This window comes from Macrotis lagotis, chromosome X, assembly GCF_037893015.1.
Source record: "Macrotis lagotis isolate mMagLag1 chromosome X, bilby.v1.9.chrom.fasta, whole genome shotgun sequence".
In the NCBI taxonomy this organism is placed as follows: domain Eukaryota; kingdom Metazoa; phylum Chordata; class Mammalia; order Peramelemorphia; family Peramelidae; genus Macrotis; species Macrotis lagotis.
Window position 1 is genome coordinate 696,890,198 of NC_133666.1, and position 23,503 is coordinate 696,913,700.

The 23,503-nt window shown below is 62.6% G+C and overlaps 1 protein-coding gene across 2 annotated transcripts; it reads left to right on the forward strand.

Moving 5' to 3' along the window:
- The first annotated feature begins 593 nt into the window (after positions 1–593).
- PRODH (proline dehydrogenase 1) lies at positions 594–21,289 on the forward strand. Of its 2 annotated transcripts, none has more exons than XM_074206561.1 (14): positions 594–699; positions 6,054–6,262; positions 11,382–11,416; positions 12,472–12,621; positions 13,061–13,125; positions 13,348–13,464; positions 14,159–14,238; positions 14,524–14,605; positions 15,491–15,583; positions 16,214–16,360; positions 17,090–17,265; positions 17,776–17,874; positions 19,263–19,351; positions 20,285–21,289. In XM_074206561.1, exons 2-14 carry the CDS (start codon positions 6,105–6,107, stop codon positions 20,476–20,478), a joined length of 1,485 nt encoding a protein of 494 aa, XP_074062662.1. In that variant the 5' UTR covers positions 594–699; positions 6,054–6,104; the 3' UTR covers positions 20,479–21,289. The 2 variants fall into 2 exon arrangements, with proteins under 2 accessions (XP_074062662.1, XP_074062663.1); XM_074206562.1 differs by lacking the exon at positions 594–699 and adding an exon at positions 1,287–2,751.
- Positions 21,290–23,503: the final 2,214 nt, after the last annotated feature.

The window sequence follows — 23,503 nt, forward strand, 5'->3', positions numbered from 1 at the left end:
GAGGGGCGGGGCTTCCGCCTCCCGGGGGCGCGCCTCGGAGAAGGGGAGCCGAAGGCAGGGCCGGGGCTCGGGGGCAAGGGCGGGGGGCGCCCCGGGCCTAACGCTCGGGCGGCCGAAGAAGCCTGGGGCAGCGGCCTGGGGGAGGGGGCGCGGGGGCCCCTCGGGGCCCGTCCGAGGCCGGGAGACCGGGCCGGCGCCTCGGGGGCGGAGCTTCCGCCGGCCCCGCGCCTCACTGGCTCCTCTCGGCCGGGGGCGGGGCCTCGGCGGGGAGCTGGGAGGAAGCCCCGCCCCGCCCCCCGGCCCCGCGCGGCCCATTGGCCGGTCTCCGCCGCGGGCGGGGCGCGGGGCCCAGGGGCGGGGCCGGGCCGGGCCCCACATAAAGGGCGGCTCCGGGCCGGCGCGCCCCACTCCGCCCGGCGCCCCGCCATGGCCTGGAGGTCCCCGGCGCCCCTGCTGCGCGCGGCCGCCCCCCGGCGCGCCCCGGCCCCGCTGTCCTCGGCGGCGGCCGCGGCCCCCCGCGAGCGGCCCGCCCGGCCCCCCGCGGGCCCCGGGCCCCGGCCGCGCCCCGCGCCCGCGCCCCCCGTGGACTTCGGCGACCCCGCGGCGGCCTACCGCAGCCGCGCCAGCTGGGAGCTGCTCCGCAGCCTGCTCGTGCTGCGCCTCTGCGCCCTGGAGCCGCTGCTGCAGAGACACCAACAGGTGCGGCGGCGCGCGTGCGCGGGAGGGGGCCGGGAGGGGCGGGGCCTGGGGCCTGGAGGGGCGGGGCCTGAGGCCGGGAGGGGAGGGGAGGGGCGGGGCCTGGGGCCGGGAAGGGGCGGGGCCGGGGGCCGGGAGGGGCGGGGCCTGGGGGCGGGGGCCGGGGCGGGGCCGGGAGGGGCGGGGCCTGGGGCCGGGAGGGGCGGGGCCTGGGGCCGGGAGGGGCGGGGCCTGGGGCCGGGAGGGGCGGGGCCTGGGGCGGGGAGGGGCGGGGGCCTGGGTCCGGGAGGGGCGGGGCCGGGGGCGGGAGGGGCGGGGCCTGGGGGCGGGGGGCGGGGCGGGGCCGGGAGGGGCGGGGCCTGGGGCCGGGAGGGGCGGGGCCGGCCTGCCCCGAGCCGTGGGGGAGGGGAGCCACCTGACACCGGCTCTGCCCGGCACCTGGGGGGGCGGAGTTCGAATCCAGCCTCAGACACCACCACCACCACCCCCCCGCTGGGGGTCCCTGCTGCCCCGCACCCAGGGTCGCGACCCCCATCTGGCCCCTGGAGGAGCCTGAGGCTGGGGCCTTGGCCCTGCCCCCCCCCAGTGCCCCTGCTGGCCTGGCCTCCCCTCCCCAATGTGGGGGTCTCCTGGGGGGGCAGGGAGCCCGGGGCCCCCAGACACGCTCCCACCTAAGGGCCCCCCAGAGCACCCCGCATCCCTCGCCTTCGAGGGGCTCCCCTCTTCTGTGTGGGGGCTTCCCCGACCACACTCCTCCCAGCCCAGGGGTCACTGCCAGCTGCAAGGGGTCCCCCTGGGTGCCCGCCGCCCTCGTCCTGGCCACCCCGCCACCCCCTCCGGAATCAGCTCCCCTTCTCAGGGGCCCCGTCCTCCCGGGGTGGAACATTGGGAAATCCAACTGGAGATGACCGCCAGGGCCCCGGGGCCCAGTCCTCTCTGAGATCCCAGTTGGTGGGGATGGTGGTCCGGCCCTCAGGGGCCGAGCAGGGCAGGAAGCTTTGGGGGGACCCTCCCCAGACACCCCCCCACAGGTTAGAAGTTCCACTACCACTCTGTGCCCCCTGGCCGCCTTCCAAACCTTGAGGGCAGCGAATCAAGCTGGCTTTTGTGGGCCCCGGACCTTGGAGCCCTCTGGACCCCCACTTAGGATGGCTGATGGAGTGTCCCTAGATGGAAGGGGCTTCCTCCTGAGGTAGGGGGGTGTCTGCCTCCCTGGAGGACTTTGGACAGAGGGGCACCCCCTTCCTGAACTGGAAACCTCTGAGCCTCTTCCCCACCCCCGAGAGGGTGGCTTCACCTTGGAATTGGACCCCGAAGCACCCAGCTCCTGGCCATACGCTGAGGACGCAGCGGAGGCTTCTCTGAACTCACACGGGCTCCTCAGACACGGGGAGACCCTTCAGAGGGCTGGAAATGGGCTCCTGCGGACAAAGTGGGATTCTGATGGCGGTTCACCACATCCTGGGCCCAGTTCAGAAGGCCTGGGCAGCCCCATTTGAAGTTGGGGGCTCTTCTGCCAGGACAGAGGACCTAAAATGAGACCCAAGGAGCATCTGGGGCAAGGGTCTTTGGGGGGACCTGGCCAGGGAACCCTGACTCTCAGACAAGGAGCCTGGAAAGCTGCTGGTTAGAGACCTACCTGAGGCATCTGCAGGTTTTTGCCAAATTCCCATCATATCTTCTCGTGCCAGTGTAAAGTTTTTGAAAGGAAAGAACAAGCCTCCCTCCATCATTTGGCATCCGAGCGGAATTGGCTCCTTTTTCAAAGGAAGACCGTTCCTCCCTGCATTCCTTCTCAGTGGGAGTCAGGAGAGGGATGGAAGGAGAGATGGGAGATTCTGAGCCAGACCCAGGACCTGGGGTCTCCATCCCACCCCCCTGCGGCGACAAGAACACCCTCCACCTGCCCGGGGAAACCAGGGCCAGGGGGCCCATGAGGGCCCAAAGGCCTGGGGTCCTTGTGCCACCACTCTCCAATTCCAGGGGGATGCCAGAAGGGGCACGTTCAGGAGATGCTGAGAAGACAGAACCAACAGCAGGCTGGCTGCAGCTTGGGTATGGGGATGAGGAAGGTGGTGAGAGATAGGGAGGAATCCTGAGGGTCCCTGTGCACCTAAGCTTGGGGGACTGGGGGGGGGGGAAATGAGTTTGGACATGAGTCAGTCCTGCCCGCTCCTCATAACCCCATTTGGGATTTTCTTGGCAAAGACACTAGAACCCCATTTACAGGTGAGGAAACTGAGGCATATAGGGTCAGACAACTCCCCCAGGGTCACACAGATAAGAAGGGTCAGAGGCTGAATTTGAACTCATGAAGAGGAATCTTCTGGACTCCAAGCTATCATCCACCAGACCCCAGCTGCCCCAAGCTGTCTTCTGGAGATCTTCTCTGATACGCGGCTAGGAGAGTGGAATCTGGGGGCCGGAGGAGGGGTCAGGGCTGAGAAGGAGACTTGAGAAGCCCCCATGGAGATGAGCTCTGGATCCCCTGGACCTGATGGATCACCCAGTGAAGTCGTAGTGAGGGAGAGGAGAAGAAGACCCAGCAGGAAAGAGGGAGAGAGAAGAAAGCCCGGCAGAGGTGACCAGGCCAGGAGCAGCCCCCCGACAGGGGGAGGGTCCCCAAGGACCAAGGGAGCAGCGGCGGTCAAGTGACCAGATATCAGCTTCCAAGATTGCCCCTGCCTCCAGTGGGAGAGGCCGCGTCCTAGGACCCCGCTGGTCAGAGACCCAGCCCGATGGGTTGTCTTTGCAGCTTGGCCCACTCCAAACATTGCAGCCGAGCTCTCCCCGGGGCCTCGCCAGGCAGGGGGGAGCAGCTGCGGGCCCTCAGATGGGGGTCATCTGCTAGAGCCCCAGGCCCCTCTTGTTGGCCTCCGGCCATGCTGGAGTCTAGGGCCAAGTGACTCAGAGAGAAGGGACTGTGGGGGAAGGGGTCTGGGACTGGGCCAGGGCACCAAGCTGGCCCTTCAGCCTCACTTTTGTCCTGCCCCCGGCCTCAGTGTCTCCAGAGGAGAGTGAAGTTGCCACCTTGGCGGGCTCTGCCTCCCTGGATGCCATCGGGCAAGTCAAGGCAGCCTGGGCAAGTCCCCAAGCTTTTGTTCGCTGCTCCCTAGACGTTTGTTTGCGTCTTGCCCCAACATCTCAAGCCAGGGACCATCCCTTGCCTCTGTTTTGGGATCTCCAGGCCTTAGTACGTAGTAGGAGCTGAGTGAATGTCCACCGATTGGCCTTTGTCTCTTCATCTGGAAAATATACCACAGCCCCTCCCTCCCAGCACTGCTGCGAGGATGGAAGGAGATGGAGCGTCCTGCAACGCTCTCCAAACCCTGGAGGTTTTACAAATACCAGCTCCATGGGGATGAAGGAGCCCCGGGGGAGGCACCCTTGAGAGGGGGCAGGGGAGCAGCTCGACAAGCAGAGGCCAGAGCTCGGTGTCTGACCAGCTAGAGGGGAGCCCAGCTGGAGCAGGGGACGGGTGAAGCCCACAGCCAGGGGGGGCCACCAGGAGGGGGCCACCGAGGTCAGCATCCACACAAGCTCCCTTCTTTCTGGAAAAAGAGGAGCTACTTGGGGGATTGAGTGATGACTGTGCGGTAGGAGAAAGATCAGCCTCGAACCCAGAGCAGTGGGGGGAGTTGTTCAGGGGCGCCCACCAACGGGGCTCTTGTCTTCCCACAAGCAAGGTGTGCCAAGTGGACTGGACTGGACGTGTGGAGGGGGCCGAGCTCAGAGGCTGTGGTGCAGGTGCCTAGAATACAAGGCTATTACTGAGAACATCTAACTTTGAGTTGGTCATTTTATACACTCACAAACACACACACATACACACTCACATACAAACATGCACACATACACACTCGCACACACATACACACATGTGCGCATACACTCACACACACTACTCACATACACATACACTCACACACATACACTCACACACACATACACATACACTCACACACACATACACACACGTACACTCACACACACATACACACATACACACACACACACACACACACACACACACACACAGAGCCAGATCCAGCCTCTCCTACCACCTCTGCGTCTCAGCTCCATGGGCAGCGACTAGAAGAGGAATTGTTGAGACTGCAAGGGGAGAAGAGAGCCCCTAAGAGAGAAGTGGGGGGGGGCGGAGAGCCCATGTCCAGTTCTTTGCTTCTTTTAGAGGCAGAAAGACCCCCCCCCATTTCTGTTCCAAGCCGGAGCTGATGGGCAGGTGCCGTATAGAGGGTGACCTGGTGCCAATCCGAGAGGGAGACCCTGCCATCCGGGGGGATCTTCCTTTCCCCCTCCCCTCCTCCCCCCAGGTCTGGAGTCTGGATCCCTGACTAGACCAGGGCAGGTCTCCTCCCCGTGACTTTCCTGTCCAGAGTGGCCCCCGCTGGCTGTTCCCCACTTCGGGGTGGCTCCTGCTACCCCCCATTAGAGGGTGAGGTCCTGGAGGTCAGGCCCTGTGGAGCTTGACCAGTAGGTTCTGAGAAGACGAGCAGGAGTGGGGCCCCTGGGGGGGCTGATGGAGCCCGTCAGGGAGGGCTGGTGGAGTTGTGTGAGGAGGAGTGACCAGAGGGAGAGAGAGAGTGCCCAGGTTCTTCAGGGAAGGGCAGAGCCAGGGCTGTGAGCTGGCGTTGCCAGCTGCTTCTGGGCTGCCCTCAACAGCCCCGTGGCCTTCACACGTGGGTCACCCCTCCATGGGCTCTGGCCTCTTCTTGGGGGGTGGGGTGGGGTTGCAGAGCTCCTGAGGCCTGAGGTCAGGCCTCGAACCCAGCTGGGGCTCCTGCCCTCTTGCTGCCCAAGCTCTTGGTGCTTGGGAAGGAGGAGGAGGGAAGGAGCCAAGTGAGCCTTCCCTAAACTCTTTCTGCTGTCAGAAGCTGGAGGACCAGAGGTAGCCTTGAAGAGTGGTCAAGGGTCCTGGACGGGTCACTTTGGCTCCAGGGGCCCCGGTTCCTCACTTGTAAAATGAAGGCTAGTCTCAATGACCCGGGGCCCCTCCCAGCTGGTGCCCTTAGGGAGGTGTGTTAGGGCCTCGCACCACCTCCCCATTTCACACTCAGCGCTGGAGTCCCGGCTCAGTGCTGGGATATGAGATAAACATGTATCTCATGGGGGGGGGGGGCAACATATATTCCCAGATAAGGAATGATCAACCCGGAGCTCTCTGAGGATGGAGGACCCAGGCCCCAGCCCATCTCCAGGGAAAAGGAGGGAGGGGGTGGCACCAAGGCCTGGGGAGGTCAAGGTGACCACCTGCCCCCGGGACAGTGAGGCCTCGTGGACGGAAGGGAAGCTGGAGGCCCCATTGGACCTGAAGGGTCTTTGTTTGTGTCCGGCAGCTGCTGGAGGCCTCCCAGAAGCTCTTGGGCCAGAGACTGTTTGACCGACTGATGAAGATGACCTTCTATGGGCAGTTTGTGGGCGGCGAGGACCAGGAGGCCATCAAGCCTCTGATCCGGCACAACCAGGCCTTTGGGGTCGGCTCCATCCTGGATTATGGGGTGGAGGAGGATCTCAGTCACGAAGAGGCGGAGCAAAAGGAGATGGAGTAAGGCCCAGGGCTGCTGCCCCCCCACCCGTCCTGCCCCCTCCCCCCCGGGGTTCCAGACCATGGAGCCAGAGACTCAGGGCTGGAAGGGAGAACCAAGGCCCCGCACCTTCCTCGAATCACACAGTGGGGGGACCTGTTGTTCCTGGCTGCCCCCTTGGGCTAGGGGAGCCAGGCACCCCCTCATCTGGGGCTGTGTTTAGGAGGGGCCTAGAGACAGGGAGATGGGGGGCAGACCCCTCCCCAGCCACCCAGGAGCCAGCTCAGAGAGCTGCCTTCCCTTCCCTCTCCCTTTCCTCCCTTCCTCCTTCCTGCTCTTCTTCCTCCTCCTCTTCCCCCTTCCCTCTACTCTTCTTCCTCTTTCTCCCCTCTCCTTCCTCTCCCTTCTCCTATTCCCCCCTCCCCTGCTCCACTTTCATTTCCCCTCCCTCCTCTCCCTCCTCCCTCTCCTCCTCCTCTTCTTCCTCCCCTTTCTCTGTTTCTTCCTCACTTCCCCATCTCCTCCTCCTCCTCGTGCTCCCTCCCCCCATGATGCTTTTCACTTTCCCCGGGCAGGGCAGGAGTCCCAGCGTGCTTTGACCCCCTCCCTCTCCCCTCTCCGACCTCCAGGCGGTTGTAAAGGAGGCAGCAACCGATGGGTGCGCTGGGTACAGGTTCGGAGTGGCAACCCCAAGGCTCCCCAGTGGGGGCCAGAGGGGGGGGTCCTTCAGGTTCTCCAAGCCACCATGGGCACCAGTCACCCCCCCCCAGAGCTCTTTAAGCAGGGGGTTCTGGGAGCCATTTATTGACATAAAGCTGGATATAAGGTTTTCAAGGGGAAAGAAATCAGCATTTATTAAGCACCTACTGCATGCTGGCACTAAACTGAGAGCTCTGCAGAGCTGAAAAGTGAGGCTCATGCCCCTGCGGTCAGGAGAGGCTAGAGAGGCCCCGGGCCTCAGGAATAGCCAGGAAACATGGGGGGTGGGCAACCGGGCACCAGGGCAGGGCTTTGAACTGCTGTGGCCTGTGCAAAGGGCAGCTGATGCACTGGGGGCAGGGAGCCCAAGGGTCACTCCTGTTCTGCCCCCATGAGATAAGGGCCCTCCCCGAGTTGGGGGGGCAAGGTGGGGGAGGGCTCCCTGGATCGCCCTGTCCCCGGCCCCCTCCCCTTCCTCTCGTATTTGATGCTCTTCAGAGCATGATTCTAAGGGGGGTGCCCATGCTCAGGCTCCCGCAGCCCCCCCCAGAGGAGGCCCTGGCCCCCCAGAGGGCCCCCGAGGGCCATGAACCCAGTCCGTGATGGCAGCTGCTGCCCTTGGCTTCAAAGACCCGGCCAGGGGATTACTAGGACGCCAAGTACCCCAGCCAGGGGCACGGGGCCCAAGTCAGGCCATTGGCCAGCAGAGCCCAGCCCCCGCCCTGGGATAGGCTGAGCCGGAGGTGGGGTTCTGCCCCCTCCCCCCTCGGGGAGGGCCTTTGGGCAGCGGGCTGCCCGGACCTCAGAGGAGGGGGGTGTCCCCAAGCTCTGCATTCCCAGCATTCCGAGGCCGGCCCCAGGGGTTGTTGTTTGTCCTGTTCCTGGGCTGGCCCGGCCGCCCCCTCCCCCCACCCCCCAAGCAGGCCAGATCACCCTGGAATGAGGAAGCACCCCCCAGAGTCAGACAGGGCCCGGGCCCTGCCCTGCGCCTCCGTTTCCCCGGCTGTTAAGATCCAGGCTTGAAATCAGACGAGGGACCTGAAGCCCCAGAGCCCGGCCTCCCTGCCTTCCCTTGCGGCTCCACAGCTCAGCACCCTCCTCTTGCCCCCCATCCCAGTCCTTCAGTGAATAAACTTTTATTAAGCACTTGCTGTTTGCCCATGCGCTGGGGGAGAATCTCCCCAGAGACGCTGCCCAGCTCATACAGAGGGGCCCCGGAGCCCCCAGATCACCCACCAGACTGGATGGGTGAGGCTGGGCGTGCCTGAGAAAAAGGCCCCAAGCTTGGGCTGAGTCAGCTCCCTTTGATGGAGGGGTTGGGCTTCACCCCTCCCACCCCAGGCTCCTGGCCAGGTGCTGGGGGGGGGGCTCCTCCCTGGCTCCCCTCCCCCAGACCCAGCCACTGCAGTCACCTCCAGGGTCCCCACTTTTCCTCACCCTGGGAAGGCCCCACAGGCTTCCTCTCACATCCAGTTCCCCCCCCCCGCCCCATCCCCACCTTGTGCCCTGTAACCTCCAGTGGCCGTATTTGTAATACATGCCAAGGGAGTGGGCGCAGATGGCAGCAGAAAGAGGGGACCCCCGAGGGGGGAGTCTCTGGAGTTGAGGTGAGACTGGCTTCCAGGCAAGGGGGGCAGCCTGAGCCAAAAGCCTGGAGTTTGGAGATGGAAGGAGCAGCCAACAGAGCAGGGGGACTGAACCCTAGAGGTGAGGAGGAAGGGGGGAACTGAATGGAGACAAATCCCTGGGGTCTAGGTGTGTGTGGCGTGGTGCGAGGTGCTGGGGAGTGCCCCCTCCCCTCCTGGCTGGGGGTCCTCAGGCCTGCCGGCCTTTGAAGGGTCCATTCAGCCAGCCTTCTTTAAAACTGGAGCCCCCCTTTTTACAGCTCATTTCTAGTTACTCCCCCCCAGCCATCCCTGGAAGCAGAACAGATTGAGAAATCCAATGAGCCACTGCCCCTCCAGCCCCCCCAGGCCCCTCGTGGTGCCCTTCCCCCTTTGGGGGGCCAGCTTGTGTCTGTGGGCACTGAGAAAGCTGGGAAGTGTGGGCAAGATGAGGCTGCAGGGCTCCCCTTCCAGCTCCCATGCTTATCTCCAGATCTCCTGGCCTGAAGCTTAAAGGAGGGAAGGTGGAGCCCACAGGGGCCGGCTAACAGAGACTCAGAGCCAGCAGGGGCCCAGGGAGGTCCTGGAAATAAAGTAGGGGGCAGGGGCCGGGGGCATCCTCTGGGGGAAGTCCTGAAGGGAAGAGGCCTGCAACCTGCTGTGGTGGAGGGGATGCCCCCAGCGGGGAGAACCCATCCAGACTGGCTCTGCCGAGCCCCCAACCTAGGAACAACTTTGTAGGGGGAATGCTATTTGCTGATGGAGACCAGAGATAGGCACTGGCCTGGGGGGGGGGGGGGGCTCTTATCTAGATCTTTTGCTTGAAGGTGGGTCTTCGAGTCATCAGATCAGTCATGGGGGGGATCTTTCCCTTTCAGGTAGAGAAGCCAGTTGATAATCCAGTCTGAAGCAGAGACCCCCCCCCAGTATCCCTAACCTGTGCCCCCCCTGCCTCCAGATACCTCCAGTGACAGAGAGCTCATCCCCACCCCCCGGCCCCTGGGGAGTGGTGGAGGGAAGGCCTTTCCTGGAAGGTCTGAGATCAAGGGTAGGCTCAGGCTGGCATCGAGGGGCCCAGGCCGACTTGGGGAGCCCTGTCCTCTGAGGGGGACAGGCTGGACCAGTTGGAAGCTTTACTTGGCTGCACCTGCCATTCCCAGGGCCCTCGGAGAGGACTGGGGCCTAGCCTGTGAGCCCAGAGGATGGGGGTCTCCTGAGGCCTGCTGGGGAGGGAGAGGTCCAGCAAAGTGGGGTCACTTATTCCAAGACTGGAGGAGGAAGGATGGGCCTGGGCACCCCCTCCCTGGACTCTGGGGTGCTCAGTGGAGAGCAACAGCATCTTGAGGCTGGGAAGGTCTTGGATCTGGGGGAGGGGGTGATAGGGAGTCCCAGGGGCCACAGTCAGATACCGCAGGCTTTACAGATGGCTGCCAAGGAGAGGGGCTGGGACCGTGTCAGTATGGAGCCAGGGTCCTCCAAGAGCCCCTGCTGCCATGACGCAAACACAGAGAGTCGGAGGTTGGCCCAGGCCCCCGGCCCCCAGCCCAGTGGGCCCGCTCTCCCTTCCCAGGGTCTGGGAAAAGCACTCAATCACAGCTCAGCCAAGCAAAGCAATCCCCAGAGGTTTCTTTCCTGCCGTCCCTCCCAGCTCTGGGGCCAAAAAGATGGAAAATGGCCCAGCCTCTGCCCCGCAAGGAGCTTATGGTCTGGGTGGGGGGAGGGTCTGACCCTGGGATCCAGCCAGGTAGCAGTGGGCAGGGCCTGGGCAGAGCTCCTCCAGATGAAGGTTCGTGGCCTCACTGGTGGTTAGAGGACCCCTCGATCCAGTCTGGGGTCCCAGTGGCCCCAACATCCACCAGGGAGCCACAAGCTCGGAAGCCTCACTCAGATGCTCTGATAAAAGAAAGGATAGCCTCTGCTGTAGGGGATTGTTGCAGGCCCAGGTGAGATGAGGGGGTGAGCCTGGTGACCCCAGACCCTCCAGGTGCTGGTGGCTATGTCCTGATGATGGCCAGGAGCTGGCCTGAGGGGCCCGGAGACCGCCATCTCCTGGCCGGGTCTTCCCAACCTAGAGGACCATCTCCAGAGCAGCCGCCACAGCTTGCATGGCCTTCCTCCTCACACTAGCTGCCCCTCAAGGACCCAGACGGTCTACCAAGCTGGGTAGACAGTAGGCGCTTAATGATGAACTCTTATAGACCCAGGTGAAGGTTAGATGGGCACCTGGTGCCCTGTCTTTGGAGAGCCTGCTTCTTCCGTGGCAGGCAAGGGGGCCGTTGGGCAGGGAAAAGGCTGAATGACTTGGGGCGTGGGCAGTGTCCCTCTGGGAAAGGAGGAACCCACGGGAGGGAGGGTCCTGGCCACTGCTGCTTCTGCAGCTCCAAGCCCTCAAGCTGAAAACTGCTCTGGCAAAAACAGACCGGTTTTAAAGGAATTCCAGCCCTCCCAGGGACACTGGGCCTCTTTGGGGTGCCCTTGCCTCCTAGGCTATGGCCCGCTACCATCTCACCCACTTAAAAGGCAGACAGTGGCCAGTGGAAGAGGCTCTTGGTCCTTTCTGCCACCCACCACTGGGTGGCCTTGGATAAGTTACAAGACCCCGAGCTGAGCCTCGGGGTCCTCATCTGTAAAATGGGGATCGGGTGGGTTGGGCCATCTTGGGGCCCTTGATCTGATGGCTGGGAAAGCGAGGCCCACAGGGGACAGAAGTCGTTCCCCAGCCACCCCTCAGAAGGGGCCCCTCAGTAGAGCCCTTTCCCTCCTTCCACCTCCCCACTCTAGAAGAGCAGAATCCTGGGGGGAATTACTGACCCTTCACCTCCTCTGTCTCTTGAAGCTCCTGCACCGCCGAGGCGGAGAGAGATGGCCAGGGTAAGTGGGCAGCAGGCTGGGGCGCCCACTTCTACAGGGGGGGGCCCTGCATGCTGTGGGTCTAGAGGCATCGTGCATCTGGCCAGGGCTGGCAGCCCGTCCCCTAGACACCCAGGACAGGGCCTGGCCGGGGGGGAGCTGGGGGACATGTGGAAGGAGGGACGCAGGGGAGGCTCTGGGGAGGCCCTGCCATGCAACCAGGCAGGGGCCAACACCCATCAGGGTGGGGCTGGCGAGCCTGCCTTGGCTCGTCCTCACCTGGCACCAGCCCCAGCCCATGTGCCAACGGGCCCTCCGGAGCATGACTGCTCCCACGCCTCACTTGCCTCTTGGCTCCTCCCCGGGGCCCCTGGCTCCAAGGCCAGGCCAAAGGTCACTGACTCGGAGTGACCTAGCCCTGGCTCAGGTGTGCAACTTCCTCCCCAACACGTAGCTGCCAGAAAGGGGGGGCAGCAAAGAGGAAGAAGCTGGATCTGTGGACCTGCCTCTTCCTCAGTTGTCCCAGACTGTCACAAAATCTGGGACGGGGGGGGGGGGGATAGAGACAGAGAAGGAGGGAGAGACAGAGAGAGATGGGAGGGGGAGAGAGAGGGGAAGAGGCAGAGAGACAAAGAAAAAGAGAGAGAAGGGGGACAGACAGGCAGGCAGGGCCCGAGCTGGGGGCTCCCTCCCTCCCGACCACAGTATTTCCCTTGGGTCCCCAGAGCCCAGCCCAGCCCAGCGTGGCTCAGCAGTGGCTTCACACAGCCCCAGTTATTGGGGTCCTCAAGAGGGAGGGTCAACCTAGCCAGCCCCTGGGACTCATCCCATTGTCCTCCTGTGACCCCTGGTCCCACAGCCCCTCCCTGGGGTGTCCCCACTTCTCCCATCAGGTTCCTAATGGGAGGAGCCCCCCTGGCTACATCCAAGGTCAGAAAGGGCCCCACAGGGGCCTGGGGGCCTCCTAGATTGAGAGCCTTCATCTTACAGAGGAGGAAGCTGAGGCCCAGAGGCAGGGACTTGGCCCCAGTCGCGCCAAGCTTTGAGCCCTGAGCCCCAGGCCCACCCCTGCACAGGTGCCAGTAAACGAGAGAAGCAATTCCAGGCCCATCGGGCCTTTGGGGACCGGAGGGACGGCGTCATCAGTGCCCGGACCTACTTCTATGCCAACGAGGCCAAGTGCGACCAGCACATGGAAACCTTCCTGCGCTGCATCGACGCTTCCAGTAAGTGGCCCCGGCTGAGGCCGTCAGCTGGGCTGTGAGGGGAGTCAGTGGGACCCCATCGCTGGAATGGGGCGGGGGGACTGCAGGGACGAGGCCAGAGGAGACCAGAGAGCTGCATGGGACCTAGCCCGGCCCACTTTACATATGGGGAAGCCGAGGCCCAGAGCCACAAAACGTGACCGGCTCACAATCACAGTCAGGCTCAGAGCCAGGATCAGAAGTGGTTCAAATCCGCCAATTTGGCGAATATTTATTAAGCACCTGCTGTATAGAGAGCTCCATGTCAGTCTTAAAGAAAACCCAAGTTTTGAGATGTAGCCGACCTGGACACGAGCAAGGTTAGCCAGGGACCCCCTGCGGATGGGGGCGGGGCTGCCCCCCCAGTCCCACCAGCCTGGGGGCAAGGGCCCTGACCGCAGTTTCTGTCCCTCCTGGGCAGGTGGGGCCGCTGCCGACGGCTTCTCCGCCATCAAGCTCACGGCGCTGGGGCGCCCCCAGTTCTTGGTAGGTGCCACCTCCACTCGGGCTGTGCTTACTACTTTTGCCTTTATTCTGTACCTACTTAACCCAGGAAGGGATGGGACCCCAGGAGGGTGGACCCCGGGAGGGCAGGGCCTGGGGGCCCATCTACCCACAAGGCCTCCCCTGGGAGCTGGAGGGCTGGGCCCACTGGGGATGGCCAGAGAACTGCCCCCCCTTACCTGAGCCCCCCCGGCCCCCCCCCAGCTGCAGTTCTCCGAAGTGCTGACCAAGTGGAAGAAGTTCTTCCACCAGATCGCGGCTGAACAGGGCCAAGCAGGGCTTCCGGCCATGGAGACCAAACTGGAGGTGACGGAGCTGCAGGTGTGTGGCGGGGCTCTCCCACCGGGACCCCCCGGCCGTGGCAGGGGGAGGCCTGGGTTTGGATCCTGCCTGTGCCAGGTGGACTCCTCCAAAGGAGGAGGCCTTGGGTCCCTTCCAGCTCGCCGACGCCCCAGGTCCCAGGCAGCCGGGACACTGGGGCGTCCGGGCCTCAGCCATTCCCGTGGGCTCCAAGCTACTGTGCCCCACAGGCAACGGGACTTGAATTGCCCGGGAGGAGGGCAGCGTCCAAGCCCACAAGCTCTATCGGGGTGGAGGGTGGGGGCAAGGGTCGGCTTCTCTGGTCTGTCCACGAAGGAAATCAAAGGGACATGTCCACCAGGGCCCTGAGGCGCCCGGGCAGTTGGGACCCAGCCATCCTGGCCTCAGTTGGGCAAGGTTCACTCAGTCAAACCCAGGGCCCCACAGGGGCCATTTGACCCAAGAATGGGATCCTGCCTGCCTGGTCCCCAGTTTCCTCCTCTGTAAAAGGCAGCCGATCCTCCTCAGATGCCTGAGGGGCAAGGGATGAGGTGGGCGCTCTGCCTGTGACCTTCTGGCAGCCTCATTTATGGTGGAGGGTGATGCAGAGCCCCTGCTTAGAGGGGCCCCCACCCACCTCAGCAGCAGGTCCCCATGGGCCCCTGTAGGGAGCAGGATCGCCGATTCTTGACCCCTCTCTCTGCTCATGTTGCAGAAGAGCCTGGAGAACATGGGCATCGCCACCAAGGCCGAGATCCAGGGCTGGTTCACTGGGGAGATGCTGGGGCTGTCTGGGTGAGTGGGGCAAGGAGGGCCCACCCCGTCCAGGAGCCATGGTGGGTGCAGAGGAAGGGGCCCCCAATTTTGGCCCCAAGAAGTTTCCTCAGCTGTCACCTGGGTGGCAGCATCTTGTGTGGGCACCTGAGGCCCCACCATGGGCTCTACAGGCAGTGCCAGGCTCGGCCTAGATGGGCCCCAGGCGAGACCCCGTCATCCTGCCCAGCGCAGGGAGGCCGGCAGAAAGCGAGGGCCCGAGGGGTCACCATGCCAACGGCCACATGGCCACCTTTCTCCACTCAGCACCGTGGACCTGTTGGACTGGAACAGCCTCATCGACAACCGCACCAAGCTCTCCAAGCTCCTCCATGTACCCAATATCCAGGTAAAGGGCCCCCCGCCCCCCCTGCCCCCGCACCTCAGCTCCAGCCCCCAGACCAGGGCCGTGCTGCTCTCGGCAAGAACACAGCTCTCCACCCCTCAGAGGGCCGGCTGCAGGACTTCTGGTGGCCCCCTCAGCCTTCATTCTTACTGGGCAGCAGCACCCCAACTGGGGTTACATGCAGTGGTCAGTCATAATCCCAAACATCTCCTGCCACAGGACCCACCCCCCTACAGCAGAAGGCTGCCCGCCCCATAAACTGAGGGTCCCCCCGATGGAGTCCTGGGCAGCAACAGAGACACATAACGCAGCCCCTGGGGGGCATCCTCCTTGGGGGGAAGCTTGGGCTGATCAGACTCATCCCCTCTTTGGGCTTGTGGACTGGGGTGGGTAGAGCCGCAGGCTGAGTGTGGAGGCCAACAATGAGCTTTTATTAAGCACCTGCTGGATGTGAGATATTGGGCAAGCTTTGAGAGACCTCCAGGAGTCCCCAGTCTAATGGGGCCACCCAAGCTAGACCAAGCAAGTCTGCAGGGAGAAGGCTTGAGGAAGCAGGGAAGGCTCCAGGGAGACAAAGAACCTGGGTTCAAATCCTGCCTCTTCCGCTCCCTGGACCTCAGTTTCCTTATCTGTAAAATGGAGTTGCTTTCCTTGTTTTGACTCATTGCTAACAGCCATGCAGCTTCCTTTCTGAGCCTCAGTTTCCCCATTTGTAAAAGGAGTGAGGATGATATGTGCCCTCAGCCAGGCTGCTGCCTGCCCCCCACCATTTGCAGGGGGGGAAGCCCAGGAGTCCTCAGGCCAGGTGACCTTGGGCAAGCTCAGTTTCCTCCTCTGTAAACTCGGGTCCCTGGGCTCCCCGACTCAGCCCTGCCCTCCTCCTTGCAGACTGGCCAGCTGGAGCCCCTCCTGTCCCACTTCACGGAGGAGGAAGACCGTCAGATGAAGAGGATGCTCCAGAGGATAGATATCCTAGCCAAGGTCAGGAGCTGGCCCGGGACCACCCTGGGGAGGTGGGGTGGGCGAGTCATGGCCCTTAGAGTTCAAAGAGCTGAATTCAAATCCTGCCTTCCCAGATGTGTGTCTGAACAGCAGGTTCTTAATCCCATCCGAGCCTCCATTTCCCCACATGTTGCACAAGTGTGGACTTGCTGGCCCTCCCTGAGGGCGGGGGGAGAGGGGGATACCGCCTGGGAGCTGGAGCTTTTGCTCAGGAACAGGCCTTCAGTCTGGGCCTGTCAGGAGAGGGCGGGCCCGGGGTACCCACCCACCGTCACTAGCTTGTTCATCCCAGTAGATGAAGGGGGGAGCCCTGCGGCCCAGGGAAGCAGTGTTCACAGGAACGCGGTATCAGTGGGCAGTATCCCAGGGGACCCAAGTGGGGCCTGTAGGGCTTAAGTGGAAGAGAAGATGAGGCCTCCGTGCCCCATCAGAGGGTCCCCACCCATGGGGAACCCAGTGCCTGAGGGAGGCTGAGCCTGGTTCCAGGATTAAGGACAGCATCAGACTGGGACAGATGGTGGGTGGTGGGTGCCAGCCTAGGGGACTGGCAGTGGGTGAGGTGGCAGAGCCTGGGCCGAGCGGGGTCTCTGCCTCCCCTCCCCCCTGCAGAGGGCCATGGAGGTCGGAGTGCGTCTGATGGTGGACGCGGAGCAGACGTACTTCCAGCCGGCCATCAGCCGCCTCACCCTGGAGATGCAGCGCAGATTTAACACTCAGAAGCCTGTGATCTTCAACACATACCAATGCTACCTGAAGGTGGGTCGCCAGACCTAGAAGACCAGCCTCAAGGGGTGGCCGCATCTGCCCGGGAGCCCCCAGACACGAGCTGCGTGACCTTGTGCGGGTCCCTTCCCCACCCTGGGCCTCACTCGGGGAAATTGAAAAGGGCTGGAGGATCTCTGGTCCCTCCCCCCCCCCCAGCTCTGCTTGTCTTGGTGGCTCTCAAGGCCCTTAGGCACAGGCCCCCCCACCTCTGTTTCATACTCTAAAATGAGGTACAGGAGCCAACCCCCCCAAAAGCTGCAGATGGCCCATGGCCCCCTCCAAGGCCTCTGCCCATGGTCCAGCTGCCTCCTGGTCAGCTCTGGTCACAAGCCTGCCCTGAAAACAGAAAATCTTAATCAGCACTTTTTAAGTGCCTACTGTATACCAGGTACTGTGCTGGGGACCCAGGAACAAGTATCTGTGTCTGCGGGCCTGGCCTCTCCAGGCTCCGCATCTGGGCTGTCAACACCTCACAAACGTCCATGTCTCTCTCTGTCTCTCTCTCTCTCTGTCTCTCTCTCTCTCTCTCTGTCTCTCTCTCTCTGTCTCTCTCTCTCTCTCTCTCTCTCTCTCTCTCTCTCTCTCTCTCTCTCTCTCTCTCTCTCTCTCTCTCTCTCTCTCTCTCTCTCTCTCTCTCTCTCTCTCTCTCTCTCTCTCTGTCTCTCTCTCTCTCTCTCTCTGTCTCTCTCTGTCTCTCTCTGTCTCTCATCTCTCTTGCAGGACGCCTACGACAACGTGTCTGTAGACATCGAGTTGGCCCGTCGGGAAGGCTGGTGTTTCGGAGCCAAACTGGTAAGGGGAGCCTACATGGCACAGGAGCGTGACCGGGCAGCAGAAGTGGGTTACGAGGACCCCATCAACCCAACCTATGAGGCCACCAACGTGATGTATCATAGGTAGGGGGACCCCTGACCTGCAACAGAGGCTGGCCAGGGGGCAAGGACTGAAGGACTGAAGGACTGAAGACTTGGGGTGGGAGGATCAGGGTCGGGCTCCTCGGGCGGGCCCTCAGAAACTCCTGGGCCAGGAGGTGGAATGAGAGCGTGGGCTCAAGCAGGGGGCCACAAGGAGGGCCCCACCGAGGACTGGGAGGGAGCCTGCCCCTTCTCATCTCCTAGAAGATCTGGGGAGGGATGTGGCGCAGCAGGCTCCGGAGGCTCCAGCTCCCCTCATGCGCTCCTGGCCTTTTGGAGCCCCTGTGCCTCAGTCAGCCTAGCCTGGGGTGGAGAGGAGAGGACGTCCTCCCTGGACGCCCCCCCCCCCCAGCAGAGAGCCTGGCAGGTCACTGGCCCCTCTGGGCCTCAGCTTGTCCATCTGTAAAAGGGGTCACTGAGGCTGAGCTCACTGTGGCCCCTTGATCCCCCTCTAAAGTGGGGGCCTTGGCGGGTCTGCCTCCTCCCCCACAGGTGCCTCAACTATGTCTTAGAAGAGATCAAGCACGATGGCCGGACCAGCGTCATGGTGGCCTCTCACAACGAGGACACAGTCCGGTTCACCATCCAGAGGTGAGAGCCCGGGCACGCTCCCCTCATGGGCTGCCTTTGTCCCCCTCTTCTACCCCAGGTGGGCTGAGGGACACAGGTGGTGCCTCAGTTTCCTTCTCTGGGGTTCAGAGCCCAGAATTTGACATCAAGAGGTGAGTTCATGTTTTCAGCCCATGCCCCCAAGTGGCCAAGGAGACAACACTGTCCTGGCCCTCCCAAAGGTTCCACCAGGCCCTAAGGCAGGGGGGGGCAAGGGGGGGTTGACCTGGGCATCCCTGGGTAGAGGTGCCCACTTGAGTACCAGCACTCTCAGGATTCACCAACCCCTTGGCATAGATCCTGAGGCCTCCTAACCCTTTGTCCAGCCTGCACTGATTATGCCCCAGTTATATGCAGGAAACCAACTTCAGTGACAGGGAGGAGCCATGAGGGTAGGGGGAGAGAAGCCCTGATTCCCACCCTTCCCAGGCCTCACCCCTCCTGGGCCTCTCCTGAAAATGCCCTTCCCCCCACCTGCAGGGGTTTCCCAGCCCAACGCATTAAGCATCAAGGAGACCCTGGGGGGGGGGGGGGGGCAGGGGAGAGGGGAGTCACCTTCCAAGGGGACCCCAGCTCTGCCTCCCACCAGTGAAAAGATCCGAAGGCCCAGGAATAGCATCAGTTTGGGTCTGGGTGGGGCCACTAGAGGGGCGAGAGACCCTGGGCTCAGTCCCTCTGACCCATCCTAGAGGAGAGATCCTGCGCAGGTCCCTCCCTTCAGGGCTCTCGACTCCACCTCAGAGCGTGGTGATCTGCACTGAGAGAGGCTGTTCCTCACCAGGAGCTCCCAAGTTCAGAAGCTGGGGCGCTCCCCAACCCCTGCCCCTGCTGCTGCTTCTCGGATCACTGGTTTCCCATCCCCAAAATTGGGGGTGACCATACTAAAGCCCTGAAGAAATGTGGGCTATGTGGGTGCAGAGTGTGGGGTCTTAAGGCTGGCAGCCCTCAGAGGCCTTGGCCCAGCCCCACATTCAGAGGAGGCTGGTTTCAAACCCAGGACCTGGGGCTCCCTTGCCTCACCCCCTCATCTGTTGGGGCAGGGGCCACCCTCCTGGGTCTAGAAGCCAGAGCCTCCAGGGTGTCAAATGGTCAGGTGGCTCTGGTGCCCCCTGTTGTGTACCCCCTGGGCTGGCAGGTGGGCTTTGCCCTCTCCGGCCTCCAAGGGGAGGGCTTTGGGACTCAGGATAGAGGAGACCTTCCTACCTATTGGAGCTGAGCACCATGGACCAGACCTGCCAGGGTGGTAGGGGGCTCTCCATCCCTGGGGACCTTCAGGCAGAGACTGGTGATGCCCTGCGGGTGCTGCCTGGGAGGGTTGGATTCCCTCCAGCCTCTGGGTGTCTCACCCCCCCCCCAACTTTGGTCTGCAGGATGGAAGAGCTCGGCCTGCACCCCACAGACAAGAAGGTCTACTTTGGCCAGCTCCTGGGCATGTGCGATCAGATCACCTTCCCCCTGGGTGAGTGGCACCCACTGCCCCCACCCACTCTCCATCCATGCAGTTGCTGCCCCCTCCTCAGAGGCAGCCCAGGGGCTGGTTACCTGCATCCGGGGAAGAGCCTCTGCCCCGGAGAGCTCCAGCTCTGGGCAGCTGGCTGCAGGGGCCGGGCCCTGGTCTCTGGTTCCAGAGTGGGCCGCAGTCCCCCGAGGACATTGAGGCATAAGATCCCGTAGCTTATGAGGGCCTGAGGGGAAAGACTCAGGGGGACTTGGGGGCATCTTACAGGCCAGGAAACTGAGGCAGGCCCAGTGGTGAATGAGACCATCATCCCCCAGGTCACAGGTAGACCTGGAACCCAGAGCTCTTTCATGCTGGGTGTCAGAGGGGCTTCAGGTGGGAAGGGGCTGCCAGGAAGGCCTGCCCAGCAATCAGAGCCAGTCAGGAGGCACAGACTCCCCGCCACTGGAGACCTTGGGAGGACCCCTTGCTGGGGCACATCAGCCTCCATTTCCCCATCTGTTAAAGGAGGATAGCAATCTATCACCCCACCTCTCAGGACACCTTCATTACCCCTTCAAGTGAAATAGGCAAAGCCAGAGCCTTGGGTCTCCTGAACAAGATAGCGGGTATGTGGTGTTAAAGCTGCCGGGGCCACCCCATGGTCCCGCTGACCTCGGGCTGACCAGGCCACATCCAGTGGGCTGGGTCGGTCTCAAAAGGACCTTGATAAGTGTCAGGGGACAAAAGCATTTCTTGAGGGGACCAAGGCAGAGAAGGCCAGCCCCCAACCCCACTAAGAAGTGGGCCCCGTCTCCCCCAAGGAGTGGGCCCCCCAGCCCAGGGGCTCCAAGCCCAGGCTAACCGCTGGGTCGGGGGCAGCTTGGTCTCCTTCCTCTAGTCTGGAGTGGGGAACTGATTTGTTTTTTTTTTGGGGGGGGGGGATCCTGACAGGCCAAGCCGGCTTTCCCGTCTACAAATACGTCCCGTACGGCCCCGTCAAGGAGGTGCTGCCCTATCTGTCCCGCCGGGCCCTAGAGAACCGTGGGATGATGAAGGGCGCGCAGCGTGAGCGGGAACTGCTGTGGAAGGAGTTCAAGCGGAGGCTGCTTGGTGGCGACCTCTTCTACAGGCCTGTGGCCTGCTGAGGCCGCCCAACCCACAGCCCACCCCCCACCCTTCCCCGGCCAACAGATGGTGGTCAGCCGGCAGCAGCTAAGCTGTACTAGTGGGCCTGGCCTCCGGAAGGCGGCCCAGACACAATCGAGTCCAGACGAGAGACATTCCTGGAGCCCCAGGTGGCAGGGCCTTGGGCTGGGGGTACAGAGGGTGCCCCCCGCCCCCCGCAGCCCAGGAGCCAAGCCTCCAGAGGAGGGCTGGGACCCAGATTCCCCAGTGTCCCAGCCCACACCACAGCCCCTAGAGGCCTGGTGCCCAGCCTCTCTCCCCTCCCTCCCTCCTTCCCTTCTCCCTCCTGTAGCTGAGGGTCCCTAAGGGCTGTGGAAGCAGAAAGGTTTTCCCCTTGCCCTTCCAGGGTTCAGAGGTGGGATTCCCAGCATGGTGAGCCCCCCTCCATGGTTTCACTGACATCTGTCCACTTCCCCAGCTTCCAAGCACTGCTCGGGTCCTGAGGAATCTATTCAGACTCCGGCCGAACCTGGGGTCCCTAGGATCCCATCTGTGCCACTCTGGGGGTGGGGCAGTGCTAGAGGAGAAGGCCCATCCTTGGGGAGGTGGGCAGGCATCCTTGGAGGCAGAGCTGGTCAGAGGTGGCGCCCACCAAGACCAGAAGTCACAGAAAGGGGAAGGTGCAAGAAGAGGTCCACTCTGACCACATACTTGTCACCGGGTGAGGGGATGGGATGGGAGATGGTCTGACTCGTGTGGGTCCCTCATGCTGGTTTGTGGCAGACCTAGAAGCCCAGGAGCGACCACATCCAACTCCTCAGGAATGTGGGGAGCGGGGAGAACGAGAGGGAACAAGAGGCTACGTCCAGGTCCTGGACAACCTCCGGCCCACAATGCTGCCCAGGCTGCCCTGGCAAACCTCAGCTCAAACAGCCCTATTAAAAGGATCCCTACACCTTCCCTGAGGCTCCTGAGCTCTCTGTAACATGGCTAAGGGGGCAGAGCCCAGTGGGGCTCGGGGTGGGGATGGCAGGGCTGGGAAGGGGCTCAGCGTGCTGGGGTTTTACAGACCACCATGACAAGTTATTCTGTGGGGAAACCCAGCAGGATTGCCATTCCAAAGTTGAGGGGGCTGCCTCAGTGGGGGGGGGGGGGACTGAGGGGAGGGTACACTCTCCAACACCAGATGTCTCTAAGCAAAGACCAGAGGCCACTTGTTGGTTAGGTGGTTCAAGGATCCCTTTCTTGTATGGGTGTGAGGTCCCTCCCTCCCAGCACCGTCTGGAGTCTCAGGCTCCTCCTTGGCACACACTAACACCCCAGTAAATGGCAGAGCTGGGAAAGAGGCTTTCTCATTGCAGGAGCCAGGGTGACCTGAGAAGCCAAGTGGACAGATATCAGGCCTCCAAAGTCAGAGGGAAGGGAAAGGGCCTGGCAGGCCCAGAGGTCAAAGAGCCCCCAGGGTGCCCTAAAGACTCCCAGCCAAAGGATAGAGGAGGCCAGAGACCATCGGGCTCAAGTCTTTATTTAACAGGTCCAGAGTGAGGAATGGGCCTGGTCTACTGACTGGGAGCCCCCCAGGGGCCTTTGAGGGCTCTTTGAGGAGGGCAGCGTCAACCCAATCAGAGCCTCGTAGCCTCCGCCACAAGGAGATCGGTGGGCTGGCGTGGCCCGCCAGCATCCAGTACCTCCTTCCCAGTGGGGACATCAGAATCCATGGCCAGTACCAGCTGTGAGGGAGGGCACGCCACGGGCACCTCCGACTCCCCTTTGGTCTTGGGGGCCTTTGCCTGCAGACAGAGGGATGGCTCGAGCCCTGGGGCCCAACCCAAAGACCATAGGATTCTGGAAGCCACCCAACTGGAGGTTCCCTTGGCTCATCCTCAGTGCCCTCAGCTGGGATCCCTTCTAGGTCCCAGGGAAGCCCCCAGCCCCTCCCCAGAGCTCCTTACCTCCTCATACTTCTCCCCCCAATAGAAGTTGGCTTCTTTATCCACATACAGCAAGATTAGGTTGCAGAAGAAGGTGACCTGCAGGGGAGGGTCAGTGCCAGGCAGCCATGGAAAGGGTCCCGTCTCTTCCCCTTCCTTCCCCCCAAGAGCACATGCCCCTCTCCAGGATCCCCCTCCTCCCACGCCGTCCCCCAACACACCCACCTACAAGGACTGTGGGACTCACCCCACGCAGCAGGGCCAGGCCCGAGCCCAGAGTGATCCCCATAGAGATGACATTGAATTTTCCAGCCTGGGAAAGGGAAGGTCCTCAGGCCCCTGGCCCTCAACTGGGGACCCCCCACTAGCGCCTCCCCCACTGGGGCCTCAGACTGGCTCCCTTCTTATGAGGCTGGGCATGGGCCCAGGCTTTGGACAGGGAGGTATCTTCTGACCTAGACACCTTAGAGATAAGGAAGCAGACCTGGGGAGGCCAAGTCCCTCACAATAGGGTCCTAGACCTCACTCATCCAGACCCTCATCTGACAGGAGAGGGAATGGAGGCAGGGACTTGGCCAAGATGGTGGAAGTCGAGGCTGGGTCCTCTGCTCCCCACTCCCCCCATACTCCCCAGTGGCCATCTGGCACAAGTGCCCACTCCCCTGGAGAGCATTTGTGAGAAGTGGACATCGCGAAGAGCCCCCTGGGCCCGGCCCCTACCTGCTCAGCCCCTACCTGCCCAGCCACAAGGATTTCAAATCGGATCCCAAAGAGTTTGAACAAAACTTCGGGCCTCTATCCCTGTGGGTTTCATCCAGTACGTTGCTGTCCTGGAGAATTGGACACAACAGGACCCTGAGTGATCCAAGTGGAGGGGGGCTCTGGCCGGGCACATCCTCCCTAGGAGGCTCCCAGGAGTCAAAGCAGCTCAGCACTGAGTTTCTCATCTTACTGAAAAGGAACTGAGGCCCAGGAAGGAAAAGAGAACTGGAAGCAGGAAAGTTTGAACCTTCAGCCCCTTCCCCGAGTGAGCACATAGGGATGTGCTCTCCCCTCACCTCCAGTAAGGGCCAAGTCAGGGCCAGGCCCAGACCCTCACCTGAAGTTGAAACCC

Bases quoted from the DNA above. Each gene is read 5' to 3' on its own strand.
- PRODH (XM_074206561.1), top strand. From the start codon at position 6,105: ATGAAGATGACCTTCTATGGGCAGTTTGTGGGCGGCGAGGACCAGGAG. The intron at 11,417-12,471 runs GTAAGTGGGCAG...ACCCCTGCACAG, and splicing joins GGCGGAGAGAGATGGCCAGG to GTGCCAGTAAACGAGAGAAG. The intron at 14,239-14,523 runs GTGAGTGGGGCA...TTCTCCACTCAG, and splicing joins GAGATGCTGGGGCTGTCTGG to CACCGTGGACCTGTTGGACT.